This window comes from Lissotriton helveticus, chromosome 4_1 (assembly GCF_964261635.1).
Source record: "Lissotriton helveticus chromosome 4_1, aLisHel1.1, whole genome shotgun sequence".
Lineage (NCBI taxonomy): Eukaryota > Metazoa > Chordata > Amphibia > Caudata > Salamandridae > Lissotriton > Lissotriton helveticus.
The window spans coordinates 92995841-93018127 of record NC_136063.1 but is presented as its reverse complement, the minus strand read 5'-3'; the positions used below and the strand labels follow the sequence as shown (position 1 = coordinate 93018127).

The window sequence follows — 22287 nt, the reverse complement described above, 5'->3', positions numbered from 1 at the left end:
GGCCGGCCCTGGGAGCCCCACGCTTTTTCGCAGTCAGCAAGTGATTATCGTGGCAAGATGGGCAAAGGCGACAGGACACAAAGTAAGCTGCCCTTCTCGCAGAAGCGGTTACTACAGCAAAGCCCGAATACAGAAGATGCCCCTACGACGCAGTCGGTGGAAGCTCGGGGCGCTGATTCAGACATTAAGGCCATGCTGCTCTCCATGGAACAAGGCATACAGACCAGTATCTCTGCCCTGGGGTCCAAGATAGACGCTATGTCGTACAGAATGGATCGGATGGCGGAACCGCTAGACAAGCACGCTGAGAGACACGATATGGCAGAAAGGAGGATGACGGAAGTTGAAGAGGCACAGACGGACCTGGATACGGCACAAAAAAAGATGGAGAGGATGATGCAGGCCCTGCAGGACAAGACTGAAGATTTGGAAGCGCGCTCACGGCGCTGTAATCTACGCATCACGGGCCTTCCGGAGAGCACATCTACGGGCCCTATGGAATGCTTCGTGGAGCAGCTCCTCACGAAACTCCTGGGAGACGGTGTGTTTTCAGCTATGTTTACTGTGGAGAGAGCGCATAGGTCGCTAGCACCTCGGCCGCAGCCTGGAGCGCCTCCGCGCCCTATCATAGCGAAACTACTTAACTATAGGGACAGGGACACTGCACTCCGCCTGGCGCGGTCAAAACAACATCTGCAATACGAGGGGTCCGCCATCTCGCTGTACCCAGATTTTACAGCGAAGGTGCAGGAGGAGCGGAAACAGTTTATTCCGCACAAGAAGCGTCTCAGGGAGATGGGCCTGGACTATGCGTTGCTATACCCGGCCAAACTGCGAGTCAACAAGGGAGGCCATTCCCATATCTTCACGGATCCTAAGGCGCTGCAACAGGCGATGAAGCGTTGGTGGAAGGAACTGCAAACGAGCTCGGAAAAGAACCACGAGGACGATGAGAACGACAGCAGACCGGACGATCAGGATTGATCTCTTTCATTGCCCCATTGTTCACCTTGCGTCGGAGCAGCGATGTCCCACATTGGTCCATAGCAGTTTCCACCTGGAGAGGAGATGGGACACCTGATGCACTTTACGGAGCCTGCAAGATATACAGATAAGTGGTCTTGGGAGGGGGGTGGTGCATGGCGGGAGAGGCTCCGCTAGTTACATGTTAGTACACTCTTGATTCCGGCGCCCGCTGGGGACTAGCGTATGAGTCTTCTTTGTTGACATTCGATGGCGAAGGGACCGGAACTGGGAACACTTACCGGACATGGTCTTGAGTGCGCCTCACACAGGTGTGGTGCGAACCAGATAATTTTCACGGTTATGACACGTTGCACTAATTGTGGTTACTGTGCATGGCGGGAGCGGGTGGAGGGGCTCACAAACGTTCTGAGACATAGGTAGAGACTATGACACTTGGCTACCTAGGCCCCCGCGCGTTAAGCACACTGTTGTGTTGGTTGAACACAGTTGGGGAGGGTCTGCTGGGGAGTGGGGTGGGTAGATTACTGTCGGACCGGTTTGGGGTGGGTCTGCTGTGGGCGGGGGGATGGAGTGTGGTACTGTGGGAGTTAATGTTTTTGTGGAGGGTAGACAGAGTGGGGAAAGGGGGGGGTAGGGGACTGTTCGCAGAATGTTCGCTGACTTATTCAGATGACTTGGGAACTGTTTGTGGTATTGTTGCCGCGTACTGTTATGTCGCCTTGAGCTGCCTCCGATGCCTCATGCCCCTGTGACGAACTTGGAAAATCCTGTTGATACCTTGCGAGTGTTAACCTGGAATGTCAGGGGTCTGAACGATCACAGAAAGCTGAGGAAGGTGCTCCATTATTTACAGCGACACCATGTAGACCTGGCTCTCATTCAAGAAACCCATTTACCACTCATGAGCAAGATGCTACACCACAGGGGCCTATTGGGGAACTCCACAGTGGCGGGACTCTAGGGGGGTTTTGACGTGGGTAAACCCCCGCTCCAAGCTGGTTTTGCAGCCGATTAAAGCCGACCCTGAGGGCCGTTATCTAATTTCGAGATGCGAGGGTAAGGGACATGATTTAATTGTGGTTAATGTATATGGCCCGAATTATGACTCCCCTGACTTTTTCGCCCAGTTAGCCCTGTGTTGTAGAACGTATGCCTCGGCACACATGCTCTGGGGGGGTGATTTTAATTTAGTGCTGGACCCAGAGTTGGACAGGTCCTCTGGCCCTGCGCGGAAGCCGGCTGCAGCGGCGGCAACTCTCCAGGCTGAGCTGCTGACACTTGATCTGGTTGATGTGTGGAGAAGCAGGAACGCGGGCAGGGGTGGGTACACTCACTACTCTTCCTTTCATGACATACACACCAGGATTGACTACTGGTTGGCCTCTCACACCATCACTGGCCGAATTTTGGCATGCACTGTACTTCCGCGAACGCTATCTGACCACTCTCCGACACTACTGGTTCTGGAGACGCCGAATCGCAGGATCCCCCCATTCAACTGGCGGTTCCCTCCGTACGCCCTGTTAGATGACACCTTTTGAGGGGAAATGGCAGAGGAAATCGACCTCTTCTTCGAGAAGAATTTAGGTTCTGTGGATACTTTTCACACAGTTTGGGAGGCGTTCAAGGTCTTCATTCGCGGGATAGCTATGTCCAAGCATTCCAGTGTATTAAAGGCCATACGACAGCGGCTGCGCTCCCTGGAATCCCAATTAGCTGACCTGGAGACTCAACTTTTGATTGACCCAGACCCCTCTGTAGCTGACAGACTACGATCCCTTATTTCGGAATTCAACGAGGAGGCGGATAGGGAGGTCTGCTACATGGGGAAGTATGCCTCGGCGAGAACTTACGGTGAGAGCGAGCGACCTAGCTCGCTTTTAGCCAGAATATTGCATAACTCCGGGAGAGCCCCCAGATTGACAGAACTTGTAACCTCAGGAGGGAGCACGGTCACGACGGACGAGGAGATTATCAAGGCATTCCGTGACTATTACTCTGACTTGTACACTACTAAAACAGAAGATCTAGAGTCTGACATGGACGACTACCGGGAACATATACAGCTACCGTTTTTGGCTCAGTCAGTCAGGGAGTTTCTCATGTCACCCATACAAGCAGATGAGATCTCTGATGCGCTGGCTAGCATGCGCGTGCACAGCGCCCCCGGGATAGACGGCTTGACAGTGGGGTTCTACAAGGCTTTCAAGGACAAACTTATTCCTCACCTGTTGTCCTTGTTTGACGAGATATGCGAGGATGGTAGCATGCCCTGCACGATGAGAGAGGCCCTATTGGTTAGCATCTTGAAGCCGGGCAAGCCCTCCAATGTCTGCAGCTCGTACAGACCACTTTCCCTATGGAACGTAGACGCCATACTTTATGCCAAGGTCCTAGCCACCCGACTATCCCTCATCGCGCCTGAGATTGTTGCCCCAGAACAGTCTGGCTTTGTTCCTGGAAGGAACTTGACCTATAACTTTCGCACAGTGTTGGGCAGCATGCAACATGTGCGACAGGATGCGAAAGCAGTCGCGATCTTCTTGGATATGGAGAAGGCGTTCGATTCTGTCGAATGGCCGTTCATGCTGAGGGTCTTGCATCGCATGGGTCTGGGTGAGCAGTTTTTACAAATGGTTGCCGCGCTGTATTGGAGACCAGTGGCTAGGGTGCGACTGGGAGATCGCGTTTCGGACCCTTTCACCATCAGCAGAAGCACGAGACAGGGTTGCCCCCTGTCCCCGTTACTGTACGCTCTTGTTGCTGAACCACTAGCGTGTGCGTTGCGTGAATATCACTGGCACCGGGGGGGTAGTTTTCCGACCTATAAAATAATCGTCTCGACGTACGCGGACAATACATTACTCTATGTGCGAAATCCGAAGTCGAATCTTTCCCCCGTTCTAAGAGAGGTAGTACGTTTTGCCGCTCTCTCGGGCCTAAAGGTTAATTGGGAGAAATCGGTGGTGTTCCCACTGACCCCGGTGACAGATCGCTTTGAGATGGAATATCCTTTACACTGGTCTACGGACCCGGTACGATACCTTGGCATAATGATTCACACGGACCCGGAGGTTCTATTTAGTGAAAACTATGGGGTGGCTTTCAGTAAATGTGAGGACGATGTGGAGAGGTGGTGTAAGCTGCCACTCTCCCTGATGGGCCGCATAGCCATTATGAAGATGGTGATTCTGGCAAGATTCTTATTTCTGTTTAACACCCTGCCCATTATACTCTCGAAAGCCTTCTTTCTGAACCTAACGAAACTCATGATTCGATTGGCCTGGGGAGGTGGGCAGCCGCGGGTTAAGTGGACCACGCTTACGCTCCCGTATGAGCTGGGTGGGCTTGGAGCGCCTGATCTAGAGACATACTATAGGGTGGCTCAGGCCACACATCTGCACACGTGGATTCATGGTGATAGGAACATCCCACACGTGCGGATGGAGCAGCTTTTTGCGGACCCCATTCCGCTCCCAGCCACAGTCTGCACCCCTGTGGATCGTAGGGTCGGTATACTAGACTCGATAACGGCTACAAAGCAAGCATGGAACGCGTTATTGAAGGCCAGGGAGGGAGAGCTGCTATACTCACCCTTCGATGGCGGTGGAATGGCTGCAGTGGCTGGCCCCCATCGGGGACGGGAACGTGATCAGAGCCCTGCATGCGTTGGGGCTGAAGACTGCGGGAGAGTTGTTTGCCGACGGGAAAGTTAAAACGTGGGATCAGATTGCCCAGGGAGTGGATAGTCCGACGCCGTTACAGCGGTTTTAATTCCACAGAGTCCGGAGCGCCCTGAAGGATGCCCTGGGCCCAGACCTGGCGGAGCCGCCGGATTTTCCGGAACTCTCATACATCATAGCTACTGCATGTCCGCAACATATGACTGCGCACTTATACAAGAGCATTGTCTCCTATAGAGTGCAAGAACCTTCCAAGGCCCGATTATCCTGGCAGAACGACCTGGAGATCGTGATAGACGACTCTATGTGGACGTATTGTTGTGTCAATACTAGGAAGCTGTCACTGAATGGGCGCCACAGGCTGGTACACTTTAAATTCTTGCAGAGGGTGTATTATACTCCTGAGCGCTTACATCGCTATGGTCCCCGACAGTCACCCGAATGCGAGCGTTGCCACGCGCCAGTGGCAGATTTCCTACACGTGGCGTGGGGCTGCCGTAGGGTACATGAGTTCTGGGTGGCGGTCATTTCGAACTAAGCGAGATACTGGATCATGAACGTCCGGTAGACCCGGCTTTGGCATTTTTGGGCTATTAGAAGCCCTTACCGGTGGCATGCAGGCGATTGGCAGATATGGGACTATTACTGGCGAGACGTACAGTGGCGCAGTGTTGGATGAGAGGGCCGACACCGACCAAGAAACGGTGGGCTAGAGATATGGTATACTGCTGCACACAAGCGGAACACTACAGTGAGCTCCTCCCTCCGACCAGCAGGCCAAAAAACTTCTGGGGCCTGTATAACACTTTTAGATACACTAGGGATGACATTGCGGACACACAGCGGGTAGAGGGGGAGGATGTGCACTAACAAACACATAGGCGGGAAACCCCTGTGAACTCAAGGAGCGGAGGATGTGGCAGCGACCTGGGAGACACAGTGATGGCTAGGTGGAGTATCGATGCCCGGCTGTCATGTGGTGAGAGGCTGGTAGGGGTACACACGGGATATTGCACAGGGTGAGAATGGGACACACATGGAACATTTCGAAGGGGTTACACTCAGGGCAAGGGCTGTGGACACTTGCACTAGATTTTTGCGTGGCATTTCCTGTAGCACGTAGGTTAGCGAACGGGTTGGACAACAGGGGGGGGGGGGGGACGGGGGTTTCTTGGGAGTTGTTGGGTGTGGGGGGTGTGGGGAGTTTCCTGTTGGGAGGGGGGGTATCTTATAACATAAAATACACCTACATTTCTGACTTTGCAGCATGCGGCCTACAAGAGCCAATTTTGGTATGAACAGGGGCTTTCACGTATGCACTGTCGTGACACCTGCATTCGCTAGCGGTTTGAACGCCTTCCCCAAAGTTCCCTTGCGCCGTCGTACCCCAGGGTTGACGGCATATGGCTGTGTACTACTAGCTGCCTGTTTCTTGACCACATCTATTATTATCGCATTGCCGGCCCGAGGGGGTTGTAGGCGGTATGCTGTGTATGTTTACGATTGTATTAATAAAGGTGTTTTATAAAAAAAAAAAAAAAAAAAGAATCAGCATCTGGCGTTCCAAACGACGAGTATTCTCTTCACGCTCAGCGGGTCCCGCAAAATGGTAAAGATATTCACTTCAAAAAATGCACTTGCTTAAAATAACGTAAGAATCAATGTAAATGCTGCAATTTTCACCGCTAAAGTTTCCAAATCCAAAGCAAACATCAAACAAGCAGTAGGATCCTTTTAAACAGCAACGCATTCGTTTTAAAAACAAATGTGAATTACTCAAGGTATAAATCGTTCTTTTTCAGATAAAAAAACAATTTCCATTCAAAGTAAAATCCATTAAAAGTCCAGAAGAGAACCTTTTTTATCCTTTTTAAATAGAGTTCTTCAAAAATCGAAAGATCCTTGCGAGGTCCAAAGGTTAAGTAATCTTCCAAAAAAAAAATCTTCTTGAATGGGTTCAGGGTTCCTAGTGCTTCACGGCCATCGTCGCCAATTGTAAAGTATGGTTCCAAACTTAAAGTAGTTGAGAAGGTTGTTTATTCACAAGAAGCACAGGAGCAAGGTAGGACAAGCCTACACAGGACTTCTTCCCTCAGCAACTGTCCAGCTAGAATACACAGCAAGGAATCCTCCTAGCGAGGACTCAATAGAAGGTTAAACAATAACAATTCCAGAATGTAAATAACAACATGACAATAGCCACCATTTTGTTTTATGAGCATCTATGGCTAGCCGATTAGTAGTGCAAAACAGGTTGAATCTTTCTAGTAGTAGTTCCAACCCTTTGGGGTTTTTTTACACCAAGAGGGTATCATCGGCAAATAAGAATGCCGGGATTTTGACACCCCTCAGGACCGGGGAGTTTTTTACGCATACCATTTAGAAGTCAACACACCTATTAATAAAAGGTAGAAAGAATGTTGGGGCAAGAACACATCCTTGCCTTACATCCTTATCTACTGAGATGCGATCTGTTAATTCACCCTCTGGGCCCCATTTTACTTGGGCATAGTTTCCAGGGTGGAGTCACACAATGATTTCAAGTAACATGGGAGAGATACACATGTCCCTCATGGCTGCCCATAGTTTGTTTCTGGGGACCATTTTGAAGGCAGCATTGAGGCCCACGAATGCTATGTAAAACTCCCTCCATTGTGGTCTATGGTATTACACCTCAGCATCAAGAACTTAAAAACTTGGTCTACGGTACTTATTTTTGGGTGAAATCCTGCCTGAAAGGGAGACAGAATATTATTGTCTACCAACCAATATGACCCATAACTTGTTTGCTAAAGATCTTCTGGGCTATATCTACCAGGCCTATTGGGCGATAGTTTGCCAAAGCTGATCTCACACCTTTGTTGTATATGGGGATTATTTCTGCTCCCTTGTATGAATCTGGGATAGGTGCCGTAATGGCATTGCAGATACATTTTAAGTATGGTGACCAGATCTCTGACGCTGATTTAAACAAATCCCCTGGGATCTTATCTGGCCCAAGGGCCTTTTCAGATTTCAGTTCAGAGATAGTCTGCTGCATCTCAGCCAGGGGGAATATGAATCTATCATTTAGGGACTCATGCCAGGACCTAAGAGGGTCTCGGTCCATGCTAGGTTGGACCTCAAACTGCAACTCCTTAGTAAGCAGATCTCAGTCTGTTTTGGTTGATTTGCCCTTACCACAAAGGGATTTGAAATGGACCGCCCAGTCCATGGGTAAGATGATGACTTCAGGTTCTGTTGTATCTGACTTATTTCCATGGCTAAATATGTGCCAAAAAATGGCTTGATTTTTAGTTTGAATGGCTTATAAGACGTCCACCCACATTTGAGAGTCCTAGGTTCTCTTGGTATTTTTAAGGATTGCTTTGTACCTGGTCCTTGCTTCCTGGATTAGGTATTGTTGGCCATTTTTGATAGCTTTAACCAGGAAGGTTTTGGTCTCTCTACACTCTTTATTGTACTCGGAGTGTATATATGCGTGTGATTGGTGTTTGTAATGGTTTTAGTAAAACAAGTGCTCTAAGAGCAGTGAAACAATCGCTGTGGAGCTCTAATACATCCCGGGGGTTAGGATCGTGGTCACTCATTGATGCCAGGAAGAGCTCCAAATAAGCATATATTTGGCTTAGAGCATCAGGGTTTGAGGCAATAGTATCCCATCTGCCATTTCTCCTATTGGCAGTGACAGTCAATGCCCCTTTGGGGTTAGTCTTTCGCCGGATCTGCTAAAAGTAGGATACCCTCACGGGTTAAAGCAAGGGATAGTGGTCACTTTGATATCTGTCCTCGACCCTAAGGTCAATCAGCGCAGGCCACAAGTAGAGGTCTAAGAGAAAATAGTGGATGTTGCTTCTATAAGGTCCCCTTTTAAATGTGGGCTGCCTCCTTAAATACAAAGGGATACGGCCGTTACATGTTCTCAATGGGCATGAGAGAGAGAGATCTATTAATTGAAGACATCCTCATAGGTAATTGGAATACAAGCTCCTTGCTGCTGGGCAATGCCATGGTGGCCATCTTCATCTCTAGCTATATCTCTGATTAGGACTGAAGGTTTGAAGGGCATATTAAAATCGTCCACAATTTCAATAGCGGTACCTCTGCAATGGATGGGTAGGCATTCCCTCAGGTTAGATATAACCTCCGAGTCTACTGGAGTTTTCCATTGTACACATTATACAAAAAATATATAATTTTCCCATTCCACGGCCCAAGTTGAAACCCTAAGATATCCTTCGACTTGCTCCTTAGTTGTTTCACCTGGCATTCTAACCTAATGCTGACTCATATTGTGAGGCCCCTTGAGGCTCTGCCTGAGAGAAACTTCTGTGATGGGGTGATGAAACCTTTAAAACCATGCCTATCAGAAACCATTAAGTCCCAAGTCTAATGAAACATGACAATGGCAGCCTTGTCAATGAAAAACCTCACCCCCCAGTCTGTTTGGGACAATCTGCATTTTAGGCTGGCAACATTCCAAGATACCATCTTCAGGTTATGGACCCTCTGTGGGCTAAATGATTGAACCCCCTCAGTGAGTGTTAATGTTGGCGGTGGCACAGCGTGAGGAGCACCCAAGGGTGTCACACCATTGCCTAGGTCAGAGGAAGAGAGGGTGACATCCTGGGGCAATTCGTTTTGTGGATCAAGTGGGAGGATTGCCTTTGGCCCCAGTCAGTCTAACCCATTGAGATTACTTAAGGCAGAAAACGTATTACTCCATACAAGGTGTGACAAAGAATTACCTTGATTATGAAAACTCAGTTGGGTGTCTGGTATGTTGGGTTTGTAGAAGTACCCTAATAGGAGAGGGCATATATTGGTTTGCAAAACATTCAAATATCTCAAAATACTTTCCACTACTTGTTAAAGACCGGATCCCATGGGATTTGTCCGCACACCCATGCTGTTCAGCCTGCCCAAACAAAAGTCGAAATTCACTGAGATACCGACAATAACCAACAGTGCCTCATGGCATCTTCCACATTCAAGATCTAATGCAGAAAGATTTTTTTTGTAATATTCATTGATAATTATTAATAGTAAGTTATAAAATTAATTAAAATTGATTTAATTATGTATTAACATTTGTTGTTACGTCATTCTTTTTAATTCAAAATAATTCATTGAAATATGTTATAATTAAATAATAAATAGGTGCTATTTTTATATATTTTATAGAAGAAAATATATTAATGTACATTTCAAACTATTTTAAATAATGAAAATGTTTTTAACATTATTTCATATGGTGTTTAATTTCTGGTCCTACCTCTATTGTTTTCTGTGGGTGGGTACAAGTGGTTGGCTATGTGGAGTGCTGGATTTACTTCAGTTTTTTTAGTAGTAACTTACACTCAGAGTTTCTGAAAACAGAAAATTGGTAAACGTACTCAAACGTATGAATTACTCAAGAGTGTGAGTTACCTTTGTGACTCAGGGCCCCTGCGTCTAAGCCACTGTCTTGGTACCATTAAATCCTGGATGGCAGTAGTTTATCTAATAATATCACCAATCACAAACACCAAGCTCATCCCCAAAAACAGAGGTAAACAACGGTCCAAGATTGAGAACTGGCTGCAAAAAGCAGTCTTCCCACAAATTTCCACAAGTCTCAAATGTTTCTAAATCTCAAGATGTCTGGAACAACAGTAAAGCCTTCCTCCCTCTGCACACGTTCAGTTGAGCTGTTTGAAATGTGTCCTCACTCACATCGACAACAACAATGTTTTGTTTGCATAAGTCGCTAACCTCGCCCTCATTCCTCTAGAAGACTACGCCACGCCACGTTACAACACCTGATCATTGGGCATCGAAAAGATGACAACACTACTGCAACCTGTAATAACCGCCACTGGCTCCCACCCCATGCCACATTGAATGCAGATCACTATACATCTTCACATACAAAGCATTGCACTCCTACAATCGAGCTGAACAGGTCTGACACCTTGGGCACTCACACCATGAAGCAAGTAATTCTTAAAAATCCCAAAGCAAGAAAGGATTCAACAAAAAACAGGCTCCCTCATACCTTGCTACCTCTCTTTTTTATTCTAAAAGAAACTAAACACACTATTCTGTGGCCATCATTCTCTACCATGACCTTCCCTCCTCCTATGTCTCTTCTTAACCCCTCACCTTCTTCCAAGTTGTCCTTCTGCATCCACAAACTATTGGTATTCCAGTTTTCAGCTTCCTGTGTACTTTATATCTGTAATGAAGGTCATGCACGATGTACACACAGCTTCTATGCACATTGAAACACATTAATGAGTGAAGCCAACTTATCTGATTTAGATTTCACAATGTTCTACCTACCATGCTTAACGTAGGGTAACAGTGGCCGATAGGTTTTTCACATATTTTAACGCATTCTAACCCTCACAGTTCATAGAAATTACTGATATGGAAGGGACAGGGTTATTCGGAGACCCGTGTATCCTGAAGAAGGGCATGACTCTGAAAAGGGTTTCAGTGAAGAGCTCCTACCATCAAAAGCCCATTCAGATAAGTAAGCTGCTTGGTCTGAATGAGGAGCAGACCCTATGATGAAGCATGCCACCACTGGTGAGTGAGAGTCGAGGGTCCTACCAATAGGCCTACCTTCTAAGTTAGACAGGCTCCCTTCTGCTGTTTATCTTTGTGCTAGGTCCTTCGTGCCTTCTGTGTGCTAAAAACAACTGACCCTACTTTTTGGATGGTTTTCTTATGGTTAATGTACAAAAATGTTAACATCTAGTAGCAGGATAGAAGTGTTCTGGGGCTGTACCTTCTAAATTTGACTTCAGGGATATATAGGGTTTTATAATATATGGCCCTATGACTGATTATCATGGCTTTGAAAAAGCTCTCTGCTCCACCCCTCAGTCTACCGAGGCAGAAGATGGCTTCCAACAATTTCTGTTTTGGAGTGTTGACAAACAGTGGCAGCCCCAGAAAGCTGCGTGCTCATTGGCTGTCAACACTTCAAACCAGGAAGTTTTGGCATCCATCTTGTGCTCGGTAGACCGAGGCACAAGAAAGCAGAAAAACAAACGTGTAGAACACAAAAAGGGGGCAGGGTAGACACACCCTGACCCCCTAGGCCTGCCCAGGTGGTCCCACAAGGACCCCCAAGGCTCTGTTTTTTTTCAAATTACCCCTCGGGGGGACTCAATCGCGGGGCATAGTGATAAAGAAGTGTGGGGGGTCCCCAATCCCTCCCACACTGTCCCGAGGACAGCCGCCCCCGGGGCAAAGCAATGCAGCCCCCTGGCGCATACTGGAGGCTCCTGGTGGGCTAGTTGGCCCCCACGGACCCCCAGTATGCAAGGGGAATTATTTCCCCCACTGCAAACGCGCCAGGGGGCTGCGTTGCAGAGAGGTGTAGAAAGGGGCATAGCCTCATTACACCTCTCTGCAATGCAGCCCCCTGGCACATACTGGAGGTTCCAAGTGGGCTAGTTGGCCACAAGGGACTACTAGTATGCAAGGGGAATTAGTTCCCCCTCTGCAAACACGCCAGGGGGCTGCGTTGCAGAGAGGTGTGAAAACATTTTTTTTGTAATTTATATTAAATATAACAATTAATACATTTAAAAATTATCATTTACAAAACCATTGAAATTCACTGAAAAAACCATAGGTTTCAACCACGTTATAGTTAGGAATTACCATTTAAAAAACCTTTGAAATTCACTGAAAAAACCATAGGTTTCAGCCACGTTATAGTTAGGAATTAGCATTTAAAAAACCTTGCAAATTCACTAAAAAAAACATAGGTTTCACACACGTTATAGTTAGGAATTAGCATTTCAAAAACCTTTGAAATTCACTGAAAAAAACCATAGGTTTCACACCAGTTATAGTTAGCTGGTCATTTTACTCATACAAAACCTTTGAAATTCCCCCTTATAGTTAGCTCATCTAACTATAACTCGCGCGCCCGCAATGCACTGCTGATGACGTCACATATTACATCACTCATGACATGGTCAGTGACATCACTGATGACATCACTGATGACATCTCAAATGACATCACTGATGACATCACTGATTACATCATCCAGTGGATGTGTGTCTTTCTGAAAAATAAATATTTTTCATATTTGTATATCTAAAGGTCGATGGAAGAATAAATGGGTAAGTAAGTGTCTAAATGGATGACTTTTTTGTAAAATTGATTGTATAACTGACTGAATAATTGTATCTTAGTGAATACATGAGTTAGTGAGTAATGTTTAAATATGTAAATATCTGTATCAGTCTCACACATATATTATATATATATATATATATGTATATATATATGTATATATATATATATATATCTTCAAGATATGCAGATGTGGAGTTATGAATCCGTAAATCGATACTTCCACTATCTATTTATCTTTACATTTTTTTGTCCTTTGATATTTTATCTATGGAATTATAATACTACAATCTTCCTATGCTCAATATTCTATGGTACAATCTATTGTTTCCAATGGGTAATGGAGACGTTAAAGAGGGATGCGACACAGATGTTAAATCCCCCATGACCATTGTGAGACCTCCTTCATGAGGTCATCGAGCTCTTTCTTTGTGTCCTCCTCTCTGACTCCCCTGCTCAAGTTGTGGCTCTCTGAAGTATACTGTACCACCTATCCACCTCATAAATCCTGGGTGAATGAAAGAAGGGTGTGTGATATGTGGAAGAGCTGAGATGGCTTCCTTCCATGACGAATGCAGCTGTGTCTGCTTTGTGCTGTTTGAGGATACCTCACACACCAATGACCCATTTAACCTATTTTTCGTGGATAGTTGCCAACCCCGACCCGCCAGCTCGTTGTTACTGTACACCATCATTTAGCAAAATTGATCCGCTGGTGTTTAACCAGGCCTTGGATGCCTCCAGGCCCGCTCTTCCGCCAGATCTTGAGGGCGGACTTGCCAGGTTTACAAGCTTGGCGTCTAACACCCTGGATATGTTATCCCCAACCCCCTCCCCAAGGTTTTCTAGGGAGTCATCCTCCAAACCATGGTTTACGCCTGACCTTAAAATGCTCAAACATGAATGCAAGAAACTTGAGCGGGATTGGGCTCGTGGGGATGTTTGCCCTGCAACTAAGCCTAAGCTTAGGCATAAACAAAAAATGTACTATCCTGCAATAAAGGCGATCCTATTCAGCCCGCATTGACTCTGCCAAAAACAATTCTAAGGACATTTTTTCCATTGTTCAGAGTTTTACGTCCCCTACTGCCCAATCATCTACGTCTTCATCTACAGATGCCTGGTGCGATAATCTCTCAAGTTTCTTCATGGACAAAATTCACATTATTCAGATGCCCTTTGCTTCCTGCCACAGTGCTACTGTTGTCCTCTGCCTCTGGCGTCACCACCTGTCAATTGTATTCCTTCCCTACATGCTTTTTCTCCCTTTGATCTGCCTGGTTCCCTAAAAATTCTGAAGGGCTTGAAATCACTCTCGCCATCTGACCCCTGTGCAGCCAGATTGCTGGCAGGGGCTGCAGAGACTATTAATGTGGAAGGCAATAACATCATTAATATGTCCCTTCTGGAGGCTCATGTCCCGAAGGTCTGGAAGAAGGCCAAGATTCTTCCTCTCTTAAAGAAGCCTTCCCTCGATCCCCTCAGCCCTGGGAATTATTGTCCCATCTCCCTTCTGCCTAGTTTGGCCAAGGTGTGCAAAAAAAACATTTTTAATAGACTTTTCCAATGTTTCTTTTATAAGGGCTTGAGTATCAATTAATATACTTTTAGGAGGAGGGCAAAGTAACATTGCTAACAAAAAGAAGTCCTTGGGAAATTGAAGCTGGTGTACAATCAGCCAGAGGGGAGTCTCTCTGTGTCCATTTGAGCCTCACAGTCAGGCTCTTGTTGTTCCCACACTGAAGCTGCACAACTCACAAATCAGGAATCTCGGCCCAGTTTGAGAAGAAAAATACGTTTTTCAATGATCCTATCCAGTGTCTTAGGCAGTGCACCAATTTACTTCACTTTGATCTAGCAGGCACCAAGGACACAGCACCTGTACCCTGAACTCAAGTCCTTCCCTAACTCCTGTATTGCTATGCTGGCGCACTGCTCCTTTGGTGGGGCCACTAATTGTATTCAGTGTGCCCAGGCACTCTTGATCAACAAACAAAGGTGCAAACTTGCATTCACTTTAGGACCAGGATTCAGGGGCTTGATGCTGGGATCTCTGACGCAACTCTCGTTTCAAAAGGGGTCACCTCAAGCAAAAGCCTCTTTGCCGTTCTGGTCGGTCTGTGACTCTCAGCTGGGCATCAAAAACTTGATCCAAAACTTCTCCTTTCTGACTTGTGACCCCATCTTTCGCCCAGGACAGTGGCAGGGGTACACACTTCACATCCCAGTGCTTCCGCCTTTACTGAGTTGCCAGCAATGCCTGTGCTGGTTACCTTCACCTTGGCATCAAGCTGGAGTGGTGCTGACTCCCCAGGCTGGATCTGATGTTCGGGCCCCTCTGACAATGGTTGTAAGGCAGCAAATATCTATTGGTGGACAGAACAAAAGGTCTTTAGACAAGGCACAGAAATAATCTATCAACAGAGAGTATAGTCTCAGAATACTTCCTAGTCTTGGGACGCCCCATATATTAGCAAGGCACCCAAGAACCACTACATCTATCTGAGGGTAAAAAAAACCTGGACCTATTACACTATTTGAAGCAGCTAAGGAAGTCTGTGTTCATTTACTAAATTCTGAGGAAAAGAAAAAAACAATACAAACATACTCTAAATCCTTACATTTGTATAGTCCTATATTATTCATCTGAAGAACCCTCAAGAAAAAAGGAAATGTTCTATACTTTTACTCATAGACTTTACTTACTGGTACAGGACTGCAGACACTTCTAAAATGATTTTTCTTTCACCTACATTGTACGCTTAGGACCATGCTCTCATGTTATAGGTGCAGCAGGAAAATCTAAAACTGCTAATTTAACAGGGATTCTTATTACATACAGAACTTAAAAAACTTCTATAGTGGGTACATACATTTTTCCAGCAGAACATGTTGTGACAAACAAACTCCTATAAAACAATATTTTCTTCAAAAATGTTTGCTGAGGATCACATGGGCTTCTTTCCTGCATTCTACTTTTCACGATCCAAACAATGCAACATCAGCTCCAATAAGGACTGTCAGTTTATTTACACAGCCTAGCTAACAATAATGGTGTTATCACCTGAGAATTTTAGAACAAAAACTACCCACATCTAGTTCCCCTTAACCCCTTCGCTGCGGGGTGTTTTCCCCCCGCTGCGCTGAGCGGGGGGAGGGGGCGTGCGCAGCGCCGCCATGCTGGTGACGAGCTCAGCTCTTCACGGCCACACCCGGCCACACCCGTTTTAAGAACGTTCAGCACAGCAGGGAAATTAGCCCCGCGTGCGAACGTTCCAACGGCCGTGACGACCTCAGCTCGCCAGCAGCACCCATGTGGTTAAAGGTCAAATAAGGGAACAGCAATCTAGACTACTCATCCTTTCATAATTTCATCAGACAGGATGGGCAGTAACATAGCATATATATTTTATTCATTTTATTAATGCTAACAATTTTTAAATCAGTATTACTGAATAGCCAATTAAATGTCTCATGGCTATTTCCCAGACAATTTAGACAGACTCAAAAGAGAGTGAGAAAGAAAGAGAGTGAGAAAAAAGCGAGAAAACCTACATTTGCCTACCCTTAATTTGCAGAGGAGATAACCTCCTTCCCCCATTTCAACAGTAGGAAACCTGAAAGAGGTTTCACTTCTGTCGACACTATCAACCCCTATTTGTGGCAACTGGGCATAAATACACATGTAGGAGGTAAATAGCACATGAGCTAGCTAGAAAACATTAATAACCAACCACCAATTCCATTAGCATTTGTAGTAGTTGTAACATGAGGGTGAATGAATACTAACTGAATCCCATTGCCTCCTTATCTCAGCCCTTGCACAGTAATCTTTAAACAAAAACTATTATTTGTATATACATGGCAGAGCTATGCTCTTAATCAGAGCCCACGTATACCACTATATTTCCTTCTGTTCATATGAGTGCACAAAAACTTGCTTTTGCCAAAAATAGTAAGCAAAACTTCTCTTTCTCTACCTGCGAGGTCGAAGTGTGAAAGCAAACCTTGCTCTGAGCCCTGCTAGGCTGCTAAATGCAGAACTCGACCTTTAACCCTTACCAGCTGTCCTATTTTGTGTAAGGCTTTCCATTTGGTTTTCCAATTCAAAGTGACCCTGGAGACTGATAGCTGACAAGCAGTGCTATACCTTCCTGTTTGCCAGTAATTTAGAGGTAGGATAACAACTTCTGCTGGTATTTTATACTTAGTTTCATTTGCGTGCAGTGTGCGGGGTGCTTTTCTAGCAGTATAGAGGTCAGCTGTTTGTTCTATACTTACATGTGTGCATTTACTGAAGCCTGAGATCAGTTTGAAAACTGCTCTGAGTGGCAGAACTGCTTTTAAAAGGAAAGTTTTGCCCAATTTCGACTTTGGTGGTAGGGGCACTTAAAAATGAATACCCTACAATATTTTGGCATATTAGTCATCCCCAGAGTGTCCCATAGATATCCCAGGAATGGGGGATCAGAAATGTATAAGGTACACCCTTATAAAATGAGTTTTGTACACCTGGGTAAAGTGACATTTCACATTTCAGTTCCCCCCATTGCGGTACAGTACTGCTTAAATTCAACTTTGATCATTGGAGTTCACAGTATGATAATTAGGCAGTATAGAGATCAAAAAAGTAATTTAGTGCACTTATTTTTATTGAACTTTTTTTCATATAATCAAAATTCCCCCTTTTTTTAATAACACCAACCCCTTTGATGGTTCCACATGTGAAAATCAAGCCTCATTCCTTTTTGCCTCTAAAATGTATTCATTTATAACCCTAAGCACAGAAGCCTTCCTTGAAATATAAAAAGTCTGCGCCACTTTTTAAAGGACAGTTATTTTTTTAACATCAGAACCACAGATGTGCTTATGTAAAAAGGCATTAAGAAAGGAAATCCCTACTTTCAATCTTTTCTCTGTTATCCAAAATAATGAAACTGTGTTTTTTAACTTTTTAAAATCAACAGTCTATAATGCAGGCCTTTATACCAGGTTTACGCTGACTTAAAATCTAGTTGACTTAGTATTTTTCCTCTGTGGCCTGCGGTCAGGAATAGCCATGTGCTATTTACGCAGCTGTTGCTCTGACCAGCAGGCGTCAACATCTCACGCCTATCAAGTCAGCACAAATCTATCATTCTGTAATGTTTTGTTTATTTCAGCAACAACCAATTCACTCAGATCATGTGAATGCCTTTTAATATGTAATACAATGTATCTAAGGAAAATGCTGTAACATTTTGTATTTTAGCCCTAGTTATTACAAAACACACAATTTCGTTTTTTTCGTTTCCTATGAGGTCTATTGTATTCCTATTGAATGTCAATTCTAATTATATCTGTAGCATTGTGGAAATTTGCACACATGTATAGTTTCTTAATTTGTCAACTTTAATGATAGTGTGCAGCTAATTAGAATATGTTACATAATTCATTATTCAATTTTTTATTTAATATGTAATTAATTAAATGACATTTTGCATAACAGAATGATGACACAAAAAACACATTGAGCTCATTCCAGACATTTTCAGAAGGGGGTCATACACTCAGAACACACAATACAGCGCGCTTAAAGCTAGCCATTCTTACACAAAGAGCGCAATCGCTACTCACTCACACAAGTACCACTGGTGTCAAACCACAAACCACATAGACATTTAAACACACAATTAACCCACAAATCAACACTTAGGGGCCCATTATGATCGCGGACGGACTTAAGTCTGTCCGCGACCATAGAGGAGGAGGGAACCTCTGCATGGCCTGCGGAGTTCCCTCCTGTCCAATTAGGATGTGACCGCCACCCTGGCGGTCACATCCTCTATTTTTACCATTGCGGCGGGTGCGGCTTCAAGCTGCACCCGCCGCAATGGTAAAAATGCATACATTGCATTTGTATGCAGAAAGCGGCAGGCACCGCGCGGTGCCTGCCGATTTCTGCATACAAATGCAGGGGGGTACCATAGGAAAACCCGCCGTGGGAAAGCATTTTTTTAAAGCCCATCCTAATATGAGAGACACCGCCACCATATTAGAGCTTTTCCGCCGCGGTTGTAAGCCAACCGCGGCGGAAAAGCTGCGGACGGAAACCAGGACCCACCAGCCATCCTAATGTGGCGGTGGGTCTTTGGTGGGTCCGCTGCGGTTTTTCCGCATCCTCCGGGCCGGCGGTGGCTTCCGCCGGCCCGAAGGATGCGGAAAAACCGCAATCGTAATAGGCCCCTTAGGACAGAACAAAATACAGCCCACAGATTGTATTTAAACCAAACATTTGTAAATTTTAATTGTAAGTCATATTTAGGAGAAAAGCTTCTCAAAAGTAGTCCCAAAAAATGCACCAAAAAAAACAGCCCAAAAACTGTTCCATGTTCAAGAAGCCAAAATACACCAAATTCGCTAGTTTTCGCTGGTAGAACGCTCAAAAAGCGATCTGCATATCACTACTTATGGATGTTAAAGTGCACAGATCAGGGTCCTTTTGTTATGTACATATTTTAATTCCATGGGGTACTTATTCACAAAGGAAGAAATATGTTTTTATACCTAAACCTATTTAGGTATTCCCTCTAGTACTTCCAAGAAAGCAACACATGCTACGTTGTGTGCTAAGAACAGGCATGCCAAGAATATTGTAGCATATACAATATTATATACAAAGTAGCACTCAGCTTAGAGTGTGCCATTCAAGTATTCACAATGTAGAGAAAAAATTCCTCATTACCTGCCTACATAAATTGCAATTTACATATAATCACATAAATCACGATAATCATATTATTGGCCAATACAAGTCAAGCACATGTCAACGACCTTACCAAGCACAAATCTACAGCCTCTCACTGCCAAGTTCTGAGTGACCTAACAGTTGTTTTAGAATACTCACGCCAAAAAGGTTCTCAGTCAGGAGCGGCTACCTCCTGGAGTGGCAGATCAGGGAAGACCAGAAATATACTGGGCTGTAGAGACAGGTAATCTCAGTGCGCAGGGTACCTCCTTAGTAGATTCCTGTCCTCCTCAGTAGATTCCTGTCTCGAATCAAGACAACTTCCTTGGATAACCGCTTCTCTGATGAGGTCCACGTTTCGTACACCATTTGAAGAAATACAAACATTCTAAGGGGTTCACTGATACAACTGGTCCTTTAAACCAACAAAGAAGAAATTGTCACGGAAGCTGTAATATAAAAACAATGCATTTATTAACCTCGGACGAGGTACCCTCAAACCACCGTAGGAGGCTTTCTAAGGAGTAAAGAGAACTGGGGCCTTATATATGCATAGGTTACATAGTCAGCATAAAACCAAGGAGAGGTCCTGGCACATACAAGCATGGTTTTTTGACTAATACGGCTATACTCAATTTGCTTGCTCAACAAAGTGGGAGGAGAGATATTTCTCCTTACATCAGCAAGAATAGCCTGACAGTTACATACTAGAAGCAGGTGCATTCTTCCAGCTAGGCTTTTCTGAGCATGTGCAAGGCTCTGGAAGAGGGAGAAAGCACATGGCAAGCACATGGCTAACTAAGATGGCTGCCAAGTGCAAAATGGCTTTCAGCTCATGCTAACAGTGATTCCTGAAATCTTTAACAGTCTGAGGGAGTCATACATTTACAGAACGAGGAACAGATGTGTTGCTGTATTCTTGTTTGGGGTCAGGCATTTCTTCAGGTCTTTGGTGGTGATAAGGTGTTATGATCTCTGGCACCCTCTGCAGGTCGCTGCGGCGCAGGACCCCTGCTTTGCTGCCCAGCCAGAAACGACAGCTGCAGACGAACAGACTGTTACTGTGATGAATACTGCAACCGGCCTTCCCCAGACTGCTGCCAGGATTACTTCAATGCTTGCCACGGAGGTAAGGACCATTACATGATATCAGATGGGATGTAGACAGAATAAATGAGCTGCAGGAACCAACTATGTGCATATTAAAATGAGAGTAGAAGGATGCCCCTATGTCAGTCTGTTTTTACGATACTTGCCTGATTTCTGGCATTGTGGTAACTAGGCAGTGCAGGATTTCCAGGGCTAGATAATATGCACTGGATTGGGCATTGCCAAAAGTAAAAATGGGCACAACTTTGACATCGCACAAATGTGCAATATTTATTGCGAAAAAGGACCATTGTGGGATTATTGCACCAATATTGAAACTAGGCAACCTGTGCTTATCAGAGATGTTTTAAGGCATAAGCAAAGTGGGCTATTCCCAAGTCCGGCTTCTCAAACTCAACCTTTGACATATTTCAATACGCTGCATAACATGTCTACTGGTAGGCGCTCGCCTTGGGAACATCACAGGTGATCTCTGGCCCTGATGAATGTGCCTCAAAGATACTCAGCACACGTTAGTCAGCCATAGCTTAGATGTTTTTTGGTTTTTTTTTGTTTTGTTTTTGTTTTAAAATTTGTATTTTCTAAAAAAGTATTATTGTCCTCATTGCCCAAGTATACCTGAGCTTTGGGTCATAAGTCCCAATCAAGAAAGAAAGGATTGAAACTACCACATAGTGGATATATTGGGATGGATCACTCTACACCTCGCCCACCCTATTCACCCATCGGTAGCTGATTCTTTGCGGCCCTTGCGTGCCACCGTCAGAATATTAAGCAATATGGTGTTGAGGCCTAATCATCGGACTATTATAGATTTAACCCATTTCTCATATGCAACCCAGAAATTGTTTCTCTTACTTATTGAAGATCTATCTAAAACATAAAAGTATGTTGTATGGAGGCCAGCCATTCTACTTTACTGGGAAGTACCGTTTTCACCCGTTTTTTACATATTTCCATACGGGCTAATAATATGAGGAGAAAAATCAATTTATTTGTATTTTTTCTCTGTGATACATAGTCAACAGGAATTCACCCAAAAATCAAAATTATGCTTACCTGGAGCGTCTCTCCAAGTATAACCGAAATTATATTACTCACATCCAACCAAAAATCCTGGATCATCGGACAGTAATAAAACATGTGGATATCGTCGCCTTTCGCTTTACCACATTTAGGACATTTAGTCACTGTTCCATTCTCTATTTTGGATAATTTGTATGGCGTCCAGTAAACCCTGTGGAGACAAAATAGGTGGTTCCGCCTTAAATTTGCAGGCCGGACTGTGGAATATAAAGTAGTACAAGATCTTTGCCATAATTCTTCCAACTGCTCCCCGGGCAAGCTCTTCTCCACAGTTCTTTTGGCAGGTTAAAATCACCATCACTCAGCTCCACCAACAGCCAATATCCTTGTGACACCTCTTTTTTCTGGTTTACTCCAGCCATCAGTGATGATTCCATATTATTGTCCTGACCTGCACCGAGTCCCTCAGTAAGACTCCAACTCAACATTTGGAGATATTTAAATCTTGATAATCGTCCATTCGTTAGTATTTGGGCCTCCTCCCAGGGGATTAAAGCCTCATTTTTCATCACCGAACCCCAGAGCAGGATTCCCACTTCTTTTAGTGGCCGC

At 45.0% G+C, this 22287-nt stretch overlaps 1 protein-coding gene across 1 annotated transcript in view; it reads left to right on the top strand.

Annotated features, from left to right (window-relative positions):
• LOC144828385 (uncharacterized) overlaps positions 1-22287 on the top strand; it is a 169439-nt gene that overhangs the window by 33018 nt on the left and 114134 nt on the right. The window contains exon 3 of the mRNA XM_078686498.1: positions 20531-20668. Within this exon, the coding sequence (XP_078542624.1) occupies positions 20531-20668 (138 nt within the window). The remainder of the gene's footprint in view (positions 1-20530; positions 20669-22287) is intronic.